Raw genomic sequence first — 25,112 nt, forward strand, 5'->3', positions numbered from 1 at the left:
AAAGTGCAGCCTTCCAGCAGTGGATTTTACTGGACAGCTAAATGCAGCTGCATCCTGGGAATGTCCCTGAAGCTGAAAGTCATTCTGGGAGATTCCCACAAGCCAACAAGGGCAATTCCCCGACTTATTTATCTGTACTCTGCTGCGGCTCGGTGACAATGCTCCCACAGCAAAGAGGTGAATCTACAAAAAGGAACAATAAATGAAACACAGAGTCCAGTTTCCTGACACGTCTTTTCCCCTTGCTTTTCTCCAAAACAAAGACCATCTTAGTACAGTTTGGAAATTGTGGCTTCGGTGTGGAGTCATTTTAACAACAGTGATGTGATTGCTGAATACCACATGTGCTTGCATAAGAGAAATTGACAGAACAAAGTATTTTTATGAATGAATACCAGACTTGTATTGTGTGCGGGAGTGAGAAGATGCTGAGGACTAAAAATGTGCTATTGTACATGTGCAAACCCACAGATTTTGGTATTTTTTTGGAGCACGGAAATGTTTACTCTTTATTTGGACAGCTGCACCATTAAATCTGTAAAAGGACTGCAGCTTTAGCTCACGCAAGTTAAAAAATCTTCATCATTTTGAGGAGAGATTATACTGAAGCCTTTAATTTGTTGGAAAATTGACTATAAATCCAGCTAAAGCGCAAGTAAATCTGTCTGAGATACACGCTGGGGTAAGAAAACAGCAGTCATGTATGAATGTAAAATAATATACTTTATTATGACCATACATTTCTCAGGATCAATACAAAGCACTTCTCTGTTTTGTTTAGCGATGCTTTCAATGTGGCACTTTTTCCTCCAAAGGACAAAGAGGACAAGACAGAAATAATTCATATTATCGAAACTGAACAGACAACAGATGATGCAGATGGATTCTGTGACAGAAAGAAGAATGGGGGGGAATGAAAACCAGTCAGAGGTTATATTTGATGGGCTGTGGCTCAGACAATCCTGTGTTACATAAAACCCATTGTATGATGAATTCAGACAGATATTATTAGGTTCCATATTTTTATATAGCAGTGTGAGTAAAAATCTAAAATCTAATGACTCAAAAACATGTTTTAAGAACCAATATATTTCATGTAATGTTTGAGTGTCTCTCTAAGAGTCTCTCAGGCAAATTGTAGGCAGGAATACACCTCAGATTTAAAGGACAATCTTCAGGTACTAAAAATTATCTATAGCCGATTCTCCACGGTGGCTGCTATAAATGAGGACCTGGTTCTCTTTATGTCGTCTGGGCAGACAGATGGTTCGAGAGGAGCCCTGCTGAAAGCAGATCGGCCCAGCAGCAGCTGCAGCTTCACCATGAAGCAGCAGGATTGTGCATCAAGTCGACATAGGAGGGCAGGGTGTGGAAGAACCGTGAGAAATCACATGACAAATACATGAAGAAAACCCTCTTAGCAGGTCATTCTTTTTCATTTTCTTTCTTCTTTTCATTCAACGTCTCTTGTTTTTCTACATGAAAAGGAATCCTCTCTTACGACTTTTCATTCATCAAGTGATAATGCAAATATTACCATCAGCTAAACTGTCATATTTTGTAATTGTTTGTTGTTGGACTGTACTGATGTAAGTCGTTTTTTGTATAAAGATTTAATAAATTAGTTTCCAGGTTTTAGGTTTATGGAGACTATTTTAGAGCTGAATGAATTATTAGATTAGCAGCAAATTTAGGAAAGGTCTACTTAAATACTCAAATAATAGTTATTTTTCAGGCGTTTTTTCTTTATCATGTGACAATAGAAAAAATCTTTGACTTACGGACCGTCACTTGGACAAGTTAAGCAATTTATAGATGCCGCCTGCATTTTGCAACCATGAACATCAGACATTTTACACACCATCTGCCTCTAAGTCCTTTGGAGAAAACCTTGAACAATGCAGTCATCTGTCTATTGAAGGAACAGGGGGTCGAACGAATGAACATACATTACAAAATAAGTCTTATTTTATACATAAATATGAAACACAAAGGCAGATGAGACAAAGCCTTGTTAATGTCAGTAAAGCTTTTGACCATGCAACGTTCAGTACCTTAAAAAACAGAACAAAAAAACAACACCAATAATCATGAACACAACTTAGTCCACCAGAGACACAAAACAATGTCAAATATATACACAATATCACAAAAATAACAATATCACTTTTTCTGCAAGAGCACGATTTTATCATATATTTTACAGCTAAAGTTGTACCATTAGTCCAGCACATTAAAATGTGTACAGGTAGCTTGAAGGGAGAGAAGCGACTATTGCTACAAGTCAACACTACAAGGTCGTCGGAAGTATTTAAATACGCCATTGAAATATAAGCTGTAAAAATAATATACTCCGAATACATTTATATAATTATATACATATACATATAGGTTAAATACTGATCATTCTGAATCCCTGGATTGCTGAAAACGTCCTTTGTCGCTTTAGGCAGCTAGCTAAGTCGTACTAACTGTGAGGCCACTGCTACTCTGAAAATTGTGCTTCACATTGTCTGTTTCACTGTATTGACAAAAGCTGGGAGAAGCAGAGAGGGGACTGGTTTGTGGACTTTTTTTTTTTTTTTTTTTTTAGGAAAGAACTTTAGATATTTGCTGTCTTGCGGAGAGGTACATGAGAACAATGCTACCACAGTCACATTAGCTTATCTTAGCAAAGCATGAACAGCATGTACAGCAAAAGTTTGTTTTTACATTCCGGTTTCTGTACAAATTACACAAACAAAATACATTATTATGTTAATTAATGATATTTAGATGTGCGGGTAACTGACAAAGGGGGGCATTTTTTAAACTTTGGACAAAGCAAGGCTAGCTGTTTCCCCCGATACATGTCTTTGTGCTAAGCTAGGCTAAGCTAAGCTACGCGAAGATAAGCTGAATGTATTTCTGCTTTATACTAGCCTCTGCCGACATGAAACTGGTGTCAATCTTCTCATCTAACTCTGGACAAGAAACCAAATAGTGACTTTTACAAAATTATGTTGCCACATTCAACACATTTTGTCTCTTTATATAGTTGCTTGTTTGAACTGAATACATGGTAGTGCAGCTTTCAGTGAACTCACTGTTTTCTTTTATCCAACTCTGAAAAGTTCTGTGTCCCAATTTAGGGTCTAGATCCTTCTGAGAATGCATTCGAGGACCAAATGTGTCATAGTGAAGAAATTTCCACTTTAAATACTCCTTGCAACGCTTTCTTGTCCAGTACGGTGAAGTATCCAACGGTTGGATACTTCGACATAGCTGAAGATTCACTGTGACAGCAGACTGTGCAAGTGGAGTTTTGGCAACTTTACACTTTTAAATGTAAGCACTGGGTCATTTCGGGGTCCTCTAGTATATAATAAACCAAAAAAATCTAAATTTCTGTCGGAAAAGGCGACCAAAGTCTTAGCTTTAGACCCAACTTCGGCCGACAAGGCTGCTAGGAGCAACTGTCTGGGACCTTTCCAGTGCGCAAGCATATACAAATCCACTTGATGTCAAGCTCAGCATCTCTACTACAAGGGCAACAGTGTGAATTGAAATATGCAGATCCAACCTACTGTGCATGTATTCTACAAACAAGAACGTCCTCTACAGGTCAGGCCACCTCATCTAAAAACGTTTACTTCAACCTTTTCACACTTTAAAGGTGAAATCTTAGTAGGTCGTATACTTTGAAGGATGCAGCTCCTGAAATGGGACACAGCTGGTGTGAAGGTTTTCCTGTAAATGGTGTCACTGAAATACCTCGTACTATATGTTCTTCCATATTCGTCTTTAAGAAGAGGTGTAAGTGGCGCCAGAGTAATTTTTACTGCATGAACTGTAATGACAACAATGGAAACGCTGTGGCTGTATCTACACTCCTGCCTGCTTAATAAGTGCATTATTGTTGTACAACATTTAGTGTTCTATACCTCAAAAGAAAGCTCTCTGCTGCCTTATAAAGGAAATCCACCCTAAGACAGAATGTACACATGTTCCTTCTACGATCTTGGTTTGTTTTACTTTCTTTGTTTATGTGCTTAAAACCGACAGTAGAAAATAGCAGCTCTGGAATTCAAAGTTTTCCTACACGGCATTAGAGATTAATCTTGTGGACAAAAATGACCTCCCTTCACTGCAGAACTGACAGGATGGTTTCGTTGTCTTTGTACCTTTTATTCATTTAATTACCGAATTACTTATTTTTGCTGGAAGAGTTTTTTAATTCAAAGGCCAAATGAATCCCAGATTTTGTTCCTACCACTGTGGAAGTATCCAATGTCCAGATGCTTCTTAAGAGGTTGCCAAGAAAATACATCTTGGAAAACTCTGAAAGCACTGAGAGGTTTCAGTATGACAATGGTCACTTGTAAAACATCTGCTGCCATTAGTTTCACCACTTGGTAGAGCCTCAAGTATCCAGAGTGGATTAGTACATGCTAATAATATACTCCTGTCATCATGCATGTTATGTAGTTGGTTGTGGCACTAGATCGAGCTCATAGAAGGGGATGCATTTTATTTCAGGGTGGATTTTCCTCTTGACGTACCACCTTCACACAATTAAGGCACCTTTTAAACCCCTGAGGGGTCAATGGGTTCTTCTAATAAGAAGAGAAGCAACAATAACAACATGGAACACAGAACTGGACCAAAACAAACCAACGACAACAACATAAAGTCAGACAGTCGACAAAATGAAAGGAAAATAAAAACATTACGGAATGTCTGTGGGTAAGGTACAAATGCCAGAAGTGCCCTGTTACATTTCTTCTCATCTCATCCTTTAGGTTTTTACAGCAGCACCGCCTGTCATGTTGCCATGGTGACATCACAGGATCTCCATGGAAATGCTGTGGCTGTATCCTGAAGCACCTTGAACCTCATCAGGCCTCATGAGTGTGTGAGTGAATGTGCGTGTGTGTGACCGTGATGGGAGTCAGTATCCGACGTTGAGCTTGTTCTTGTTGAGCTCCCTCTCCAGGTTTCCTATCAGAGTGTCGATGCTCTCCTGCAGGTCTCTCAGGTTCACCCTGTTGCTCAGCACAGGGCTGATGTCCTGGATCTTCATGTAGGCCTGGTAGGTGTGCTCTTTGGGCAGCCGAGGAGGAAGGATGTGGTCGCACACCCTTTCCTCCTCCTCTTCCTCCTCCTCCTCTAATGGCTGCCCGTTGTTTGAACTGTCACTCTCTGCTTGCTTCTCCTCTTTCTCGTCTTCTCCCTTCGCCTCCTCCTTCGCCACCTCCTCTCTCTGAAGTTGTTCCTGCTCAGGGGGATCAGACGCAGGACCGGTGACCTTCTGCTCCTCCTCTGTGCTCTCCTGCTTCTCCTGGACCTCGTCAGCTGCCTCTGTGTCCTCCGAGGGCACGTCATCGTAGTCCGCTTCCTCTTTGCTGGGAGGCAGCAGCATCTCCGAGGGGAAGTAGCTCTCGCCACAGCCGCTCCAGTCGCCGGCGTAGCGGTTGCTGGGGCTGTCCAGACGCCCTGGTTTCGGCCGCAGAACACCAGCCATCTCTGCATCGGTGAGGTTCAGCACCTGGGGGCGCTCTTTCCTCCGCCGCAGAGGAGGAATTGACAGGAGGTCAGATGAGGTCGGAACCAGAGAGGCTGCAGAGGGCTGAGAAGAGAACTGGCCATGTGGGTCCACGACTGGAGGAGGAGAGAAAGCACAGTTAATACAATGTAAATAAACTAAAATCTCAAAAGAATCTGTTCAGCCAAGTTACAAAAAAACTCATATTTTCTCATTTAACTTTGGTGACATCTAGAACTGTTCTGTCCAAGTTTCCATCGAGTTCAGTGCAGATGGCAGCGTGGCCATGTTTGCTTGTGCAGCAGTTAGTCTGCGGTAAGCCAATTAAACACGACTTTATTCAGTATTACACAACATGTAAGCACAATATAAAATAAAGTCGGGTTTTACAGCTGGATTTTAACACAAGGCCACAAAATTAGGCAATAATACATTGCTGTGAGTGGGTTGTATATTTACTGATGCAAATGAATTCACAAATCATAGTCAAACTAGAAAAACTGACACAAGGCAAACCTAGAGTTTACAGGGGCCCTGGGCCTGTTAGCTACTTTACATACAGATATTGTTTGTGTTACTTGCCTTCAGTCCAATACAATAAAGGGAAAATAAAAAGGGAATTGCGGTGATGACAGAATATCTTTCCAGAAACACAATCCTGGTTACTTTGAATAATACACAGAACACTCAGTCCGTTGTTTTCATGGGGATTATTTCTTCAGCAGAAAGTAGTTAAAACAGGCTTATGAATTATCATAAGGAACCAGAACATTGTTTATGCAAAGACACACCGCTGCGAGTGCCATAAACAACTCTATCCACCTCTATTGTAAACAATGTGAAGGCAAATACCTCAGACTCTTGGCACTTTAAACTATGCGCAGGGCGACATACCTCACGGGGTGAGTGAGAAAATATGTTTTTTTTGTAACTTTGTGAGCGAACATGCTTTAACATGCCTTAAAAAAGATGCCTATTCACAACCGATTCCTGTTCAAAAGTGCCACAGTGTATCTGAATGACCCTCTATCAGGACAACATAGAAATCTCAGCATGAAGTAAACACGCATGCCTTAAAAACATCAGTCACATGCGGAAGTCACACAAAAACACACTGTGATTCTGTGGCCATCCGGCCGTACTGCTGACTAAACCAAACTTAAAAATTAACCAAAGTGAAGCCCTGTTTGGACTTAATAAAAGAATCATCTGACTGACTATGAAAAGGAACAGTGAGCACTCCAACACAACCAGCCCAGTCCGGTTACCTGTCTGTCTGTATCTCTGTGTACCTACACTTGTTGACACCGCTAGCTCTCCCTTACTGGATTAGAGAGGAACAAAGACACAGTTAGGTCTACATGTCATGTTGAGGAGGTACAACAGAAAAGAATACTACAGTGTTTCTTCCTTCTGTATCCTGAAGGATGATCTTGAGTTGTTTTTCCCAAAGTGCATTTTCTCCACGAACCCCGTCGACTCCAGTTCATTCATCAAACAGGCCTTTGCTGATGCAGTATTTACGTTTAGTGGTTGCACACTTTGCAACCCTCCTCAGGCTACAAACTCAAGCAATTATCACTTTAAACAAACAGAAATGATCCTCCTTTTGGAGACACCGTGTTATTTAATTTCAGACAAGATTCACTGATGACATGATTAAAGCTATTAGGTGTCTGCAGAGAAAATGAAGAAAGGAAGCAGACGAGAATAATGCACCTTGTGTTACATGAGGGAAAAACGTACGTTACTGTATATGGTGTCTATCTATTCAATGTAACTTTATTTCTATAATGCAGAGACAACTTAACCATACTATTTAGGCTCTAGTAAATTAAAGCTGTATTTGCTCATATTTTGATATTAGATTTGAGCTGAAATCACTTTAAATGGATTCTACTTTCATTTCATGCATTTTCGTTTTTGCAGTATTTTTGTTTATAAAAAGTAAAACAACACATTTTACAACATTGGACTGTTTAATGATAACTTTTTGAGCAATTATTATAAATCAATTTTCGATTTACAGTATGCCACTGCCTGCACCAATCTCTGCTAGCTTTATTACTCCGCCAAGGAACGGCGGAGTTACGTGACGATCTGCGTACGTTTGTCTGTTAGCAACATTATTAAAAAATAAACTAGCAGATTTGGATGAAGTTTTCAGGGAAGGTCAGAAATGACACAAGGACCAAGTGATTAGATTTTGGCAGTGATGCGTCTTATAGTCTGGATCTATGGATTTGTTTAAGATTTCTGTAACATTGCGAGATAGCGGCACGGCGTCACTGTAACCATGACAACAAGTGAACACTACATCAGCTGCCTGCTGACGATCACATGATTGCAATCCTACTAGAAGTCCATCGCTGTGGACTTACCGGGACTTATCCGTCGGAAATGATACAAGGGGCAACTGATTAAATTGTGGGGGTGTTTCTGAGTCCCATCAATTCCCGCCGCCTACTACATATTTAGGTCACGTGATTTGGTATCTGTACATCTCATACACATGCATAACACACGTTTGTGGGTACATCTATATTAAATGGCCATTGCTGTGATTTCTGATCAATAATAACTAATAAACAAATGCTACATTTCTAAAAAAAAAAAAAATATGCTGCATTTCTGACAATGCCATATGGGAGAATGAGCAGCCTTTGCTGAGTGCTTTTATTGTTTTTTCTTTAATTGGCAAAATGAGAAATTAAACCAATAGCAGATATTTTATTGAAAATCATACTTTGCGTGTGAGTTTAAAAGATGCTAAATGAGGTAAAAAATTAAAACACAGAAAGGCAGCAAAACTGAGAAAATGAACCTGGACTCCAGAGGGTTTGGTTTTGAACATGATGCTGCGGGTTTGAAAATGTTAGTGCTGCACACAAGCACAATACCAAGAGCTAAACACACACACTGTCTTCTTTTGTCTTTCTAACCATCTGCTTGCATTTTGTCACACATACAGTTGGCAAACGTCGTAACACGCTTTCAACACACAGCAGCCCCTCCAGCCCCTTCAACACATACGCTTGTGCTCTTCCTGTAAATAGTGTCAGTGTTTTTCTGCCAGCAGTCGTCAGATGTCCTTGCACTCGCCCAAAGACATGCGCAGTGGAGGCCCGAGCAACAATGCCTCGCAGGGTTTGGTATGTGTGTGTGAGAGGCGTGAAGAGGCGTCTGAAACTATCCCATAATGATTGTGAAATGTTAGGGTGAAGCTTCAGGGGCCGAGGGGTAAGGTTAAGCCTGGAATGTCTTTAATTATAGTCCAGGAATCCTACACTCTGTGCAGGGGCAGAGGACAGAACGGAGATGCTACCGAGGGCGTAAACAAAGGCTCGAACCTGGACTGAAAAATGCTCAGTCGGTGTCACTGCAGGTCATTAGAGCCAGCGGCCGAGTGGCATCGGCTGCAGACAGGAGAGCAGAATCACTTTCATAGCAAAAAAAAAAACCTACAAAGACGGTTCTCAGCACTTCTACAATTCCTCAAAAGTGCTTTCATTTACAGGAAAGAATCACTTTCTTCTTTAAATTTAGAAATTTCTCTTCTCTCAGCTACCTGCAATTATAGGATTCACAGATGCTGAGTTGTAGCTGCACTCGGTTTAACTTTCTGTCTACAGTGGATGTAAAGGAGGGTGGAGGGTGCTCAGCTCCGGTGGTTTACACAGAATTGGTTCAATGTGGGAGTGAGAGGATGCAGTTAAATTTAGAGTCCGGACCAGACACACAGTCAGTTCCTCTTCAGACATCAGTCAGCAGATCTGGTTAAGGCTGCAGGTTACAGGGAAGAGCTCTGAGGATCAGAAGGATAAAGCTTGTCCAACGTGATGTTAGGAAGACGTGGAAACAATTCTTCAAAACGCAGCATGCATGTGCATTTTGAAAAAAAAAAAGTGTGCCTAAAGACAAACTGAAACCATAAGACAAACTGTACAGAATATTACTGCAGCCAGAGTGCATATTTTGAATTATACCATAAATTTTCAGACACTTTCTTAACAATTCATGTTTAGAAAAATGGTAACAAAGCACAAGATACACTTCAGTTTGGTCAAAAAGACAGTAAAGGATTTCTAAATATTTCTATCTTTTCTAGCAGTTTGTAGACCATCCAATCTTGGAATTTTCTAAATGTTCTACAATTGTTGAGATTTTAACTGCAGCCACTGAATGTCTCACACACTGATTAGAACACATATTCATAAAATTGAGCCCATGAGTTAAAAACATATCAAATCAGCTCCTCTGGCCGATGCAGATTTTACACGGCCTGCAGCTCTTTTCATCGCTCACGACTCCCTTCTGCATAATCTTTGGGCTCCTTCATATCTCACAGTGAGCAGACAGCTGCAGCCGGCAGAGGACAGCTGTGCAGGCAGACAGATGACCCGCGCTCAGTGAAGCTGGTACTGGGTATCTGTCTGTGGTTAGTGATTTATCTTAAGACAGAGGGGCCACGCCTTGAAAGTTGGGTTTACATTGGAGCTTAGCGGCTTGGCTCTGATTGGCTCAGCCCACCATGATGAAGCACTTGTGGAGAGTTTCATCTTTGAGGAGCCAGCAGATGGTATCCAGTGGCTATCAGCTGTACTTGTGCCAGCAGCGGATAACCTCAAGGATCAAAGAAGTCCAGCCCTTTAACGGTCCTTTGTAGAGCCGAAACCACAGAGCTGGCACTAATTTGTACAAGACCCTCTGCCAAAACACTGGCGTATACAGAAGAAGCATGACTGTTTCTTCAAGCTGTAAAATCTGCTAGAACTTATTTTCAGAGAGTAATAATTAAGCGTAATCACCTGGCCAGAGCTGCAGCAGGTAGTGCAGGACTTCAATGTGTTTTTTGAAGTGCAGCGCGCTCGCCAGCTCCTCGGAGTCGATGAAGACTCGGTTGGTGTGGCAGGACGCCTCCTGACGCTGGCTGAGCAGCACCGGGCCGAAACACACCGCCAGGTTCTGACACGTCATCTTGTTCACTTCTTGGTAGGACGCCACCAGCTTCAGGTGGTCAAGAAGGATCCGCAGTGTCATCTGATGTACGCACACACACAAGTGCAGACACAGACAAACAAGACATGTTATTATTATGATTAGTAGCTGCACTAGTACCGCTGGCAGCAGCTGGGCTACACAGCAAAATCTATTTAGACAAGCATCTGTAGCACTGAAAAGTAGTATTCATAGAGGAAGTGAAGAAAAATGGACACTTCTTGGAAATAGAGAAAAAGAGAAGCTTTCAATTTACAGTTATATTAATGTCTTGCTACAGTAGCCACTGATTCAACAGCAAGAATACAAGGTGAACAGTTCTTCATGACTTGCATGGTTTTATGTCTTTTTTCTAGAACTAAAAATAAGACCAACAAGCGGTGTTGCTCATATAGTCTACTGGGTAGTATTAGTTAGACACTGTATGTCGGGCAATACACTAGCGTTCAAAAGTTTGGGATCATCATCCAGAAAATTTCATGTTTTCCATGAAAACTCACACTTTTATTCATGTGCTAGCATAATTGCACAAGGGTTTTCTAATCATCAATTAGCCTTTCAACACTATTAGCTAACATAATGTAGCATTAGAACACCGGAGTGATGGTTGCTGGAAATGTTCCTCTGTACCCCTATGGAGATATTCCATTAAAAATCAGCTGTTTCCAGCTAGAATAGTCATTTACCCCATTCACAATGTCTAGCCTGGACTTCTGATTAATTTAATGTTATCTTTATTGAAAAAACTGCTTTTCTTTCAAAAATAAGGACATTTCTACGTGATCGCAAACTTTCGAATGGTAGTGTATATAAAAATAAGTTGCGGTGTTGTGCTATTTTTGTAAGGTTGGAAAGTGTCTCAATGCAAATTCTAGTCAGAAGTCATTAATAGCTACATTAAAGGGATTCTTAAAATATCTGCTGATGTTATATGTTTTGGGACAAAGGTTCAGCCCTGGATGTCAACACCAAACATTCCTAAATCTTTTGTTTCTCTACCATCTCTTATTAGTCTTATTTGCTGCCAAATAAAGGCATATGAAGGGTGATCAAAAAATTCCGATACTGTCGTGGTGCACAGAGCGAGTCATTCACATACAACACTTGCAGATCGTATCTGTCATGACTCAGGAGGTTGTGTAACCCTGCGCTATCAGCAGCAGTGCTCTGAATTACACACATTTTTGTGACAAATGGTAGGTGCACAGTTGTGATTTCTCCATCGACCACAAACTGGAGGAGAGAACAAAGATCACAGTCTGTTAGTCAGCAGCAGCGGATTCTAATGTCAAAACTGGACAAGGCATGCCAAGTCAGAGCACCAGGAGTGTGCTATTGTTTTCTTCAAAATCCTCGATGTTGTGCACCAGGAATAAGACCCCAGGGTTGGACTGTCAAGGCAGAGTTCTACTGTCCGGCTCTGAGGTGTCTAAAGGAAAACATTTGGTGACCTGAATTGTTACACGATGGCAAGTGGGTGCTCCAGTGAGCTGTGAGCTTGGTCACTGTGTACCGATTACACGTGTTTTATTTGACCACAACAACACAACTGTGAGCTAAATGTGACTTCTTCCTTTTCCCCAAAATGAAATTCAAGTGGTCGAGATCCCATTTTAACACAGTTTAGGAGGTTTGGGGCTAATTGCAAACAATGTTTGGCATGTTAACTGAAAAGCTGCAGGTGTTGCAGGAGCATGGAGGTGGCTACCAAATTTACATCCAGTAAACGTTTTTCATTTTTATAGGCACAGTTTCAGAACTTTTTGATCACTCTTAGCATAACACCTTAAAATGATGGCGATAAAAGAGCCACTATATAACTATTTAATTTTATAACAATCTATAATATACTTTAACTGTCAGCCTCAAAAACATACACTTATATATATGTGTGTATATATATATATATATACATATTATAATGTTTATAATTAATCTGAGAATATTCCATTGATGGTCACAAAGTGTTTAGTGGTGAAAGCTTGTGGACTGTGTTGCACCTCAATAATCACTCGGTGTCAAAACTTGCGTAATGCAGTTGTAATCTGCAGCATTATCATCATGACCATCATTATCCAGACCACAATCAGCACTTTCACCACCCCTTTTGTGACCATATCCTATCTCCATAATGACTGTGAGAGCCAGCAGAGGCTGTGCAGCTAGTTTTCTCACCCTCTCCACCTCTGGCAGGTTTTCCAGCAGGCTGACTGTGTGCTCTGAGTCGGCCTGATCGTTCTCACAACCTGCTGCTCCCATCCGCAGAGGCCTCATGGCCATGGACTCCAACACTGCCTCATACAGCTGCTTGGTGATCAGCGGGTAGGGCAGCTCACGCAGGTAGTCCTTCAGTACTCCTGACAAGTGAGAAAGAAAGAAAGCAGGGTATGAGAAACGCAGCTGCACCATCATAGATAACAATGGTAATGAAGTCTTTGCAGGATATCTGAGGGTCCTCTAATTTTCTCACACTTGAAGTGAGAAACAAACAGGCAACTTTAATAGCCGACAAATCGCTACCAGTACATCTTTTTCAAGTGCTGTCAATGTGGAATAAAAAGCTTTTCTTTTCCTTCTCCTTTAAGCCACTGAACCTGGCGCACTTTCTTGGCTGTAAATTGAGGTACCATTGTTTCCTCGGGTGATCCTGTGGTGTCTGCAGAGATGCCTGATTGAGTCGGGTGTGACTCGGCAGCCAAAAGTGTCGGGGGGCCTGGTGTCTGTGACGGCGCGTTCGCACCTGTGACTTCGGCCTCCCGTAGCTCAGACAAAAGCTACAGGAACATGAAACCAGCGCTGTCTGTCTCCACTAAGCCCCTGAAATATCACTGGCATGTCTTTTCATCAAAGGCAAAACAAAAAAAAAATGGTGGGAGGGAATATGGGAATTTAAAAAAAAAAAAGGCTCCTGGCAGTGTGACAGCTCTTTGTGGTGACTGTCTGCTCTCTTCCCTCTGCATGAAGCTGGATCAGTTTTCAGGGAAGGCTGGGGGCTGTGTAATTAGCAATATTGGGTCTGCTCCAAAGTACACGCTGAATGTCTCAGATCAGTACCAAGATAAATAAAGTTGTATTTTTCCTTCACGAAAAACTTGTTGAGGGTCAAACCATTTAGAAATGCAAATGATGCACTTGACGAATGATCTTCCAAAAAATGAAGCTTTAATGTAAGTTTGTTCACACACAAGTATTTGTCTGTGAAATGAGCCACGAATACATTCACACTCTATACATCACGTATAAATTCCTATATCCACGCTGTTTATACCGTCTATCAAGTTCTGTCATGCTGCACGTTTGTAAAGATTCACATAGCGCCACCAGCATTCGCCGCTGATGCTTTAGCAGCTTTTTCTAACAGTCCAATCATGTTGATTTGCTGCTGGTGTTCCGCAGCTTTGTTTTCCACTCCCTTATCTTATCAGCTGTTGGGTTCAAATGTGCACTGGAAGCCAGAATAAGAGATTTCCTGTCCATGATGTTAGATGCTAGAGATCACTGCTCTTCCAAACAAGGTGCTTGTGCTCACATGCTTATCGGAAATGTCTTGATTCCATTCAGGTTTTGTGTGCTTGGTGCTATCAGTAATCTGTGACACTGCGGAGGCGAAGGACTTCTGCTTCTGGGCGATTCCTTGCTATCTGCTGGCGTCTACTTTTACACTGCTGCCTTCTATTTATGTGCTACATTTGCATAGCTGTCATGGATTAAGTTCATCTTCGGTTGCTGTTTGGCACAAATGTTACGATGCTTTCATGCTGTTGATTTATGCAATTTGAATATTCAGATTTTAGTGTAAAGCCTGTTGAGAGGGTTTTGTGCTGCAGGTTGATGCTTTGTTGCTGGTTTTTTTTTTTGGTTCAATACAAATCCGGATGCCTCACAAATCATATGACTGTATATCAGCATGAGAACTCTAAGCATGATCCATTTCTATCCATTTTTCTCTGTAAAATGTCTTCATGGTTAACATTTTCTCCACATATTTCAAATTTAGCTTAGCACTAGGGAAATACAAACTTCAAAAAGACTGGTTTACTTTTCTTCATTAAAGTTGCTTCTAAACAGCTGTGTTCCTTGTACTGGGTATGTTCATGATAATAATAACCTGTCATCAGTGCAAACCCTCTATAGACTTACATATACGAGCAATACTTTCAACATGAATATAAGATTAATAAACAAACAACTAGATATATAGTGGATTAATGGTTTCCTTAGCTGAGGATGAAGTCACACATCCTCTGTGTGTGTGTTGTAATCTGAGCTTTGTTGTTCTGTGTTACGGTAGCTGGTCTGGCCTTGTGTTGGTGCATATGCGTCCCTCCCATTGAAACTGTTAGTCGCTCTAAATGCTTCCAAACAAACCAACAGTGACCTAACACACTGCATTGCAAAAAGGAAAGTGCTAAACAATGTTCAGCTGGTGTCCTGAAAATTCTGAAAACCTGAAAACAAAATATTTATGTTGCCGACATGCCCGTATGTTTTGGTCTGAGACGCTAGTGTTGTCGCAACATTCACTGTCTATGAAAAGTGACACAGAGAAAATCATTACTGAGCCTATGTTGGCACACAGAGATTGCTTTAAAAAAGCACATTTAAGGTATGTTTGGGATAAAAATAGATAATAAGATGTGTCTATGTCAAATACTATCCTGTTTGCATAAAATACCAAAGTAGTGACACAATCCTTTGGTTCTGATTAGGCTGCTATAAATAGAAGCTCCTAATTCATCACCTCTCGTCCACTCGAGGTGTTTTTCCTCTCTGTCTCTTGCTTTCTATTTACAGTAAACTATAAAACGATTCAGAGTAAATCCACTGACATCTCCTCAGGCCAGTAAGGCGAACAGAGGGCACAACTTAACGTGCTCACTTTTTAATCCCAGTAAGTCCTCATTCTGCTCTTTAAGGGAGCCAGAGGCTTAAAGCTTTTCACTCTGTTCTAACTGACATTGTGTGTCCATCATTCATCACCACCTTTAGGATAAGAAAAACAAACTACTGCTTAAATATTAGCTAATAACAGTTTTTTCAGGTGAGGACACACTTAGATTTCCTGTCTTGCTTTCGATGAGCTGGACCGGAATCAGAGCCCTAATATATTGGATTAAAGAGTGAAGAAAGGATTTAAATGCAGCTCAGTGTTACACTACAGAGCCTCAGATTAGCATCAGTATCTGCACAGTGGCATTTAGCACAAACAAAAACTCAACAGTGATTAATTCAGTGTAATGTGTTTTCATTTACAGATCAGACAAAAAAAAAATCACTTCTTTCTTGTCAAGGGTCAAAAAGGTACTTTTAATTGCGCTTATATTGATGTTCAGACAGATTAAAACTACATGATTTAATTCAATTTCATATCAACTTCAATAAAGATAGTCATAGTCCTTTGCAGTCATAGTCTAAATTTTTAATTTGTCGCATTTTTAATAAAATTTTAAGACCAAATACCTTCAAAATAAACTGTCCTAGCTTTTGAAGATTATCATTGATTATTAGAAAATCAAGAAGACATATAATCGATATTTAGAAAACAGCAACACTGATAATCTTGCTGTTAAAATATAGAATAACCCACATTTGGGAAAAAAAAAACTTCACTGAAATGTTACATCTATGATGTGAGTTATATATTTGTCAGAACTCATTAGAAAAAAAAGGTGTTTTCTCTTTCTAAAAATAGTCAAAAACTCTCCTTAACATTTTCTAATTCAATTCTTCAAAATACACATAAAATATGGTATGGAAGCACAGGGATTTTATTATATTTTCTTGTAATGATCACAGATTAGTTTATTGTGTTTTCTTCAGCTCATGATGCATGTTTGTATCATAGAGTATGAATCAGAAATAACTACGATTGTAAATGCACTAATATGTGGTATAAGACTGATTATTATGCTGTGAATCTACCCTAAAAAATGATGAATACATAACCAAAAAGATAAACAATGCAACTGCAACTTTGTTTTCTTGCCCTTGAAGCCCCTCCAAAATTATTTCTTCTGAACTTCTCCTGACACACACATACAAACACACACACAGAAATATTGTGCATTCCCGAGGCAGTCGGAGGAGGCTCTGCAGAAAACAACTCATACCAAAGCAAACGCACTGTCGTACCATGTCTGTCCTCCCATCTCAGGTAAGCCAACACAATGACAGCTCCAAGTCACCAAGGTCAGACTTAACAGAGCTCGAGGCAAACCTGCACTTCAAACTTCATAAAATGCCCCTGCAATTAAACATGCCCCGTGATCTGTGGCAGCATGTTTCCTTTTCGTTTTCAGCTCCGATTCACATCCACGAACGCATCTGTTATCATTTACTTTCATCAGGTTTGGTCTGAAATCTGGTATGAGAAGAATTTTATAAGGGCCCATAAACAAATCTCTCCTTAACGCTTCCTTAAACTTGCCGATTTCCAAAACAGATTACACAGAAATGCTTTGTGAACATCCTCCGGCTTCCCACTGTCAATCTTTACGGAGACTTTAGTGAGATAATAATAATCTGCATGTTTCATCGTCGCACAACAAACTCCCTGGAAGCAAAAATGCCCCAAGTCTTGTCCTCCTTATCTCGCCAAGGCTTTTTTAGTGAAGAGACAAATAAAACACAACGAGAAGTATCACTTGACTTTGTTATTGTCCCTTTTAAATGGAAACTCCTGCATGGTAGACCCTCTGACCTTTCCTCTGCTGTGAGAAAGACACAACAACAGCAGGACTGTTCCATGGTAGCACCGCTTGATGCAACAGAACACCCTTTTTCCTGATGCGCAATGTATAAAACACACATGACTGTGCTTTTTCTCTTCCAATAATTTAAAAATTAAACACCAGTGAGTAACAATCTGTGTACGTGCTTGTGCACATGTGCTTGTGTTTGGCTGTAGTAGGGAGAATACAGCCATTCAGGTAAATCATTAGCCTGCTATGAGTCAGGGCTCGTGTTTACTTTTGTGTTTTAGCCCCTGTTGGTGCCTGATCCACACACACACACACACACACACACACACACACACACACACACACACACACACACACATACACACACATGCTCGGCGAGAGAGTCACACACATATACACACAAGGTCAGGGGCTCAGGGGTGAACAGGTGTGCCTCCCCTGCAGGTGCTTCACTTTCTTTCACAGCCAAGCTGACAACAAGCACACGCTGTGTCTTTTCTCTCACATTTAAACTGTTGAGGTTTGGCGTTGCACCAGCACGTCTGCTCTATACATACACTCTTTATCTCCACAAACACTGCACAGTAAGTCCTGAAACCACAAGCGGCTAAACAAACCCTTGAAATTCTGCTGCAAAACATGCAGCTCAAAGTATTCTGATGTATTTTTTTCCCCCACTCAATTCACTTCAATGTTCCAAATGTGCCACCAAACACTACAAGGCACACAATGCACTGGGGCATGGCTCTACCTTTGACCTCTTGTTCAAACAAAGCGGAAGGTCACTCCTCTTGTCAGTGCTGCAGTCAGTGCCCCGCCTGGAGAACAAACGGGGGTTTGTTCTCCGTCCAGCCCCCTCCCTGCTGTCCTGCACGCCCCCACAGCACCAGGGGGGCTGCAGGAGATGTGTGTGTCGCTGCCTGGTCCAGGGGAATGGTAAAACTTCACACCATGGCTGCTTTAAGTTTTCCATGGCCTAAAATGAACAAACCCCGACACTAACTCTGAAGACAGTCGGGCTCTCATTCTAAACGTGGAGTCGTCGCAGACGTGTCTGCAAACAGTCTTCGCTTCCTGACCTGCAGTTTAAGACATTCTGTGACACCCACGCAGGCCTGGAGCTCTTTGTAAAGTGGTTGTCTGCTTCCCTGGTCGGCCCAGGGTTCAGCTAATCCCCCATGCGTGAGTCAAATACCATCTGTGTTTGTTCGGCAACAAAGGGGGCACTTGTTAATGACTTTCCATGTCTTCACTGGAGTACTGCCGAGGGTGGGGGGCAAAGTAGGGAAATAGGCTGTGGAAAAGACGAGTCAGGCAAATTAAGGACCACAAACCAAGATCAATAACCGAACTGAGCTCAGGATGCTCTGGTTTCATCACAGGGGACAAATATCTGAGCTGCTCTCCCATCATTCCATCACTTGGAAGTTTTATGACACAAAGGCTCCATCGTCAGTCTGTGACACTAAACTCTCCTCTGTTTTTCCATGTTGCATTGTAATTCTAAAATAAATTGTGATTTAAAGCTTGTGTTGCAAACATTTTGAGGTCTGCTCAGCACCACAGGATGCTGAGGCTGCCAGTGTCACAAACAAAGCAACCAAACAGCCTTCACTGACCTTCATCATCATCATGTCAAACTACCGAGAGAAACATTCCTAACCATGTAGGAAAACACCATCGAATACTCTGACTGTTTTAATCTAATGAAGCCAAATGACAACACGAAGACCTCCTGAGAGGAATCAATGCTATGAATAAGTGAGCGGATGCATGAAATTTAGAAATAAAAGCGAGCAGTGTCCTTTTTTGAATCTTGTAATTTGTCTAGAACACTGCATTTTCCAAATATTTTGGAGATCTTTAATTCATTAGTCTCTTTGGCACAGTTGGCATCAAACTGTCTAAAAGCTCAGAAGTTCTGCCCACATCTTCAGAATAAATCAGAGAAACACTTCAAACACCTTATTAATTCAACAGTTGAACTTTTGGTGAAATATGCTAATAAGCTTTCTCACTGAGAAATAATTGGTGGTGATATCACCTTCATGTCGGCACAGTGAGGTGTTGCTCATGCGACACCCTGGTGCTGTTCACCTCTACAGAGTGTAAGGACTATAAAGAGTAACTGTGGAGCACAACCTGCTGAAGATAAGGCTGCTTGTCTTGATTTTTCACAGTGTGCTGCTCATGTTCATGACACCTGTGTGGATCTTTTAAGAGAACATTGCATTTAAAACAAAGGATTGTGATTTGAAACAATGAAGGGCCACGCACTGAGCATGTTTTGCAAGCTTTGGATTGAACTCTGACCCCTAGATAATCCCTTTCACTGCCTCCGATTTTAAATTAGCCGTGTGACACGCCAGTTCTCTTGGCTCATCTGTTAGCTGATCACTTATTACTAGTCCACACTGTGAAAACTCCAAACTTAGTTTATACTTCAATTACAAATTCAAACACTGTCAGTTTCTTTGCTTCATGGCCTCTCATGTCGATCATAAAAAGGTCAGGCACAGTAAACTGTAGCGTCAGCCTGCATCTTTTTCTGCTATTATTTTATCTTCATACTGAATAACGTGTGATTTTTTAATGTTTAATTTATAGTTTCTTAACTTATTGTTTCAAATTAAATGTCGAAATCCAGGTTTTATTTTTTAAAAACACTCAAGAAAAGTAAAATGAGATCAATAAACAGGTATGTTTTTACCAGATTTTCCAGGAAAGTGTGTTTTAAGACTGGATCCATGATTGGATGTCACATTTCTGCAGCACACACCATAAAGCCCTCATCTGCCTCCCTCCCCCCTGCCTCTCCCTCTCTGTCCTCTTCCACTCACTCCGGCCCATCTGCACCACCAACTCGCTTGGCAGAGCAAATTTAGGCAGGGAGCATAAACCAACAATCCTCGCCGGTGCTGGTCCTTTTTTTCTAACTCGCTCAACTGTTAACTGTGTTCTTTGCCCTGCCATGCAAATGCATGTGGATCAAAGCAGGCATGATAGGACGACGCCTATATGGGGCCTCTTTCCAAAACCAACAGCAGCTCCTACAATGCCCAGGGGTTTCCATGGTCTTCCTCCTTTTGTGGGAGTAAAAAAAAAATCATGACCAAGTCATTTTCTACGACTTTGCCTCCCCTGTCATCTGTCAGACTCCTGGAAGCATTACTCAATTCAATGACACAGCTGTTTCTGTGAGACTCACTATTTCCATTTTTAATTTCAGAGCAGCAACAGAGTGGAAAGAAGCTGCGACTCGGAGGAATCTGAGTGGAATTTAAATTACCGGCTTCGAATGATGACACACAACATTTGCCGCGCTCTTTTTCGGACAGTTGCACAACTTCAGGACGACTTGTTTACATTTGACAAGAGAAATCCTCTGACTTGATGTGACCTAGTCAGGACAGTACGAAGCACGGAGCATGTCTCAACCACAAACCTGAAGGAGGAGGAATGACCTGAATGTACAGGATGGTCTGACGACAAGTGTGTATGGGCCTTTCCCTCAGGGCCTGGTCTATATGTTGACGGCTGGAATGCTTTCACTACAAACAGCAGACTCACTCACTCACTCACTCACACACACACACACACTGACCTATCTGCAGCGGTCACACCAGTTCAGACAAGTTTGCTGGATTGGATCAATACCATCCCCAGACAGAGTAATGCCTTGCGTGTTTAGATATTTCAGTAAATGTGTGAGCTAAAATGTCACAAAACCACCAGTTAATTGACTGACTGGGGCACTTTGGTAAGAAATTCCTTAATTTCTTCCCAAAATGACTTATGATCTCATCCCCACACTGTAAAAAATAAAGAAAAAATCCTGTAAAAATAACAAAAAATATGTTAAACACTAGAAAGCTGAATTTTCAAAAATGTAAACTTTGTAAATGTCTAAAATTGCTTTAATTTCTTCCAAAATGACTTGAACAGAAAGACTGTGATTGTTTGTCTCTATATGTAGCCCTGTGATAGACCGGCGACCTGTCCAAGATGTCACCAGCCTTCTCTCTAAGTCAGTTGGGGAAGATTCACACTGAAGATAAAGCAGTCTGTAGATATTGGATGGATGGTTGGTGAAAACAGTTTCAAATTTAGCCAATTTCTAAACGAGAAATATAGAATAAAATGGTTTTGATGAAATATTGCCATTTTCAAGTACAGATCTGGTTATTTTTTCCAACAGAGCTATAAGTTTAAGGACTGGCATTCTTGTTTTTTTGCAGTTCAATAAAAGATAATTTGCTTTTCAAACCTGCGTGCAAGTTTGCGGTTCAGAAACACAAATAACTTTTTACACAGAAATGTCCACCTGGGTTCCATCTTCTCTAATGTGAGGATTTATTGTATTTCTTTTTCTTTGAGGTGAATAAGTGAATATCAAAAAATATTTTTCGCCAGCTTCTTACACACTGGACCAAAAGATTAATCAAGAGGATAACTGATGATGGAAAGAAGCTGTGATCAAAGGTCACTGATTTTATCTGGGACAGTCTGTTCAGACTGTGGCACAGGAAACCTGCTCAATGTTTTGTATACTTCGCTGTGTATTATGTAATATACAAGTGAAGTGCAGGTAAGAGGGTATTTTGAAGGCAAACACAGACCAAAAGGACACCAAGGTTCTCTGGAAAAGCCATCCAGTAAACCCTCCTGCTGTCCTCATTTACTGGCTCCAAAAAATATTGCTTCCTTGTCTGAAAAAAATCTAAAAATTCAGTAAAAAAAATTCCCCAAATTTCTGAAAAATTGCAAAACCTTCAGGAAGAAAATTCCAATAATTCCTTAAAAGTTTCCCTTAAAAGTTTTATCTCAAAAGAAATCTCCCAAATTTGGAAAGAAAATTCTTCAAAATATTTTGAAAAAAAATGAGGAAAAATCTTCCCAAAAATCTTAAAAATATTGAAAGTGATTATATAAATATCAGCAAAACTTCTAATATTCTCTTAACAACATTCACAAAAAAATCAACCCAAATCCAGCGAATTTCGCTGGATTTGGGTTGATTTTTTGGTGAATGTTCTTAAGAAACATCTTTAACATTTTTTTGTTTCCACCAAACAATGTTAAAAATGTGAACATCAGAAGTTTCACTGTAAAAATACACATTTCTTCCACATTATCAAACTTTAAAATGGGTCAGTTTTGACCCGCAGGACTACACGAGGTTTAAATAACCTCCTAATTAAACTGAGTGTGTGCTAATCCTGAGCTTTGCTGGTACCTCACATTCTCTGTTACTGGTGATCATTTTACCTGTGATGACGTTGATGTCAGGATACGTGTTTTCGCACAGCTCCACGGCGTGGCTGTCCCTCTCAAACGCCTCTCGTAGCTCCTTCTTCACCGCCGCAGAGCCACACAGACGGTACAGACCCACCACCTGGAAACACACAAAGACACAAGTAGGTCAAATAAACACGCATGGCGTCGGAGACAACCAGATGACAGCGGGGTAGACATTTTTACAGCCCAATCGATCAAGTTTTACGTCTGCGCTCAAACAATGTGCTGGACGGGAGCCTGTAGCATTTCCACGAAGAACTCACGTCTTCAAACACTGGTCTGCTTTATCTCTGCAAAATGACAGCTGACAAAGTTGTATATATTCCTAATAAGTCCATCAAGACTCACTTTTTGATGGGACACAGGAGGATAGGAAGGGGCTTGGATTCTCACAAAACAGCACAATCAACAGGGATTGAAAATATTTGGACTCATCTAACAGAAAAAGGGACATTTGCCAACTTCAATTGAATTTTTTTGGCTATAATTTGAAATATATTACATGGAAATCCAAAGAGCTTTAACAAATACCTGTGAGGAGAAATTCCTTGTCTGTCACTCATCATGAGGATTTACTTTCTCAATTTGAGTTTTTTTTTTTTTGGGTGGGAATTTTCCTTATCCAAACTGGGGTTTTAAGAATAGAGGGTGTCATGTGTACCTTGTAAAGCCCTGAGAGAAGCTTGGGCTGAACAAATAAAACTGACTTGACTGACCACCAGCTGCTTCTTCTCAGCTGAGACTGACAGACTGACTGACAAAAGGCTTCAACACTGTTTAGAGTGGAACATACTCCTGCTGAACAGATGCAGCGGCCATTGTGGTAGGCACTTCTAGCTTCAAGTATGTGATAAAATCACCAAAAACATGGCAAGATCGGAGTCACACATTCTGCAGGCTGATCCAGTATCTATCTATCGAATCAAATTAAATGTATTTATCGAGCATGTTAAAAAAAAAACTGAGCTGACCAAAGTGCTGTTAATGTTCTAAGGCAGCTGATACTAAAAACATGTGCAAAAAAGCAGAAAAAAGGGATAAAAATTGAAAAACTACAACATTTGAAAAACTACATAAAAATAAAACAGGTCAACAGATAGTAAAATAAATATGAAAAATTGAAGTATTAGGGCCACTAACAGCAAACGAAGGCCATTGAAAATTATGCACATCTTGAGGATTTTCATATGTGTCAATAGAGGTGAAATTTTTTTCATTTTAAAGGGGCAGGCTATCTAAAATTTGCTTCAATTCCAGACAACTGAAGCTAAAAAGGCTCAATCGACAAAAGCCTGAGCAGAGCAAATGTGCATTTTATTGTTTGTGGATTCAACTCATCACACCTAAGCTAGCAGGTTGTTTGTTAAACTTCTTTATGAAATTAATCAAGCAAAGATGTGTTTTATTGCTTCTTAATTTTTCATCTGTACAAAGAATATTGCACTATTTTTAGACTAAAGCAAGATTGTAACATGTAACACGCACAAAATGCAGGTAAATGCTAAAAAAAGTGTCATTAAGTTTGCACCTGACCTCTCAGTGTCATGGTAAGAGATAAAAAGATGATTTCACTGCCAAAAAAGCCAACAAATTATCTGTATGATGAGCACTGTGGAGCCACAATGGCTACCAATGGCAATAAATGTAAACGCTGAACAATAAAAATAACAGTAAGACTTATAAGAAGAGTCACAGAAGCGGCAAACGGACCCAGTAATGTCGCACAGCCTTATCTATCTATAGTGTTTTAGTATAAACTACCATTAGGGACCATAAACCAAGACAGGCTGTTTAAATTGTCAGACCAACACTGACTGAATATATGATTGAAAGCTATACACTTACTGAAATGCGGCTGCGAAATAAAAATTCTCCTTTGAAAGTGAACAAAGTGAGACGTTGTCAGAGGTCTGATAAAAGTGTCACATCCCTTTGAGTGAATGGATAAACAGTGAGCTCCTCTAAAGAGCCAGGTGACAGAGCAGCATTAAAAATGAAAGCACCCAGCTATAAAGCATTTATGTTTCTTTACCTAAGCCTCCAGAGTGTGACCTAAAGGAACTCCAGACATTTGATAGTTGAAACTCGGCACCACTGCTCTCCTTGTTATGTCGGGATTAGACCTGGCTACAGACATACCATAATTTCTCCTACATGTGTCTGTCTGGTATGTAGCATAGCAGACCAACTGGTGTGGTTGCCTCGGTAACGTGTTAAGTCAGTGGGCTGTGAATGGCGGGTCGGGTCCGGTTCCACACACAAACACACAAACACACACTTGCACACACACCGCCGGCCTTTCCGGGCTCCAGCGTAGGAGCTCCACAATGTCTCCCCGTCCCACCACACCAACTATTTGCGAGCTCTCCTCGTCGAGTGGAGCAGCGTTTTCTAAACCTCACGCGAGAGGCAGAGAGGAGGACAGATTAGGCAGGGATTTGGCTTTGTGTGCGAGTAAACAGAAGTCACTGGGCACAATGAACAACAAGTCCATTCAGAAAAAAAGAGTCTCTCTCTTTGAGAGAGAGCTGAGTGCAGGCGGGGAACAGCTGTTAGCAAAAAGAGGGCTTGCACTTATGCACTGTGGCTGC

General features: G+C 40.8%; 1 protein-coding gene across 1 annotated transcript in view; it reads right to left on the reverse strand.

Annotated features, from left to right (window-relative positions):
• Nucleotides 1–704: 704 nt before the first annotated feature.
• syde2 (synapse defective 1, Rho GTPase, homolog 2 (C. elegans)) overlaps nucleotides 705–25,112 on the reverse strand; it is a 55,062-nt gene continuing 30,654 nt past the window's right edge. Inside the window, 4 exon segments of the mRNA XM_022209484.2 lie at nucleotides 705–5,640; nucleotides 10,333–10,564; nucleotides 12,698–12,879; nucleotides 22,492–22,618. Coding sequence (XP_022065176.2) covers nucleotides 4,931–5,640; nucleotides 10,333–10,564; nucleotides 12,698–12,879; nucleotides 22,492–22,618 — 1,251 coding nt within the window. The 3' untranslated portion in view covers nucleotides 705–4,930.

Source organism: Acanthochromis polyacanthus, chromosome 4 (assembly GCF_021347895.1).
Source record: "Acanthochromis polyacanthus isolate Apoly-LR-REF ecotype Palm Island chromosome 4, KAUST_Apoly_ChrSc, whole genome shotgun sequence".
In the NCBI taxonomy this organism is placed as follows: domain Eukaryota; kingdom Metazoa; phylum Chordata; class Actinopteri; family Pomacentridae; genus Acanthochromis; species Acanthochromis polyacanthus.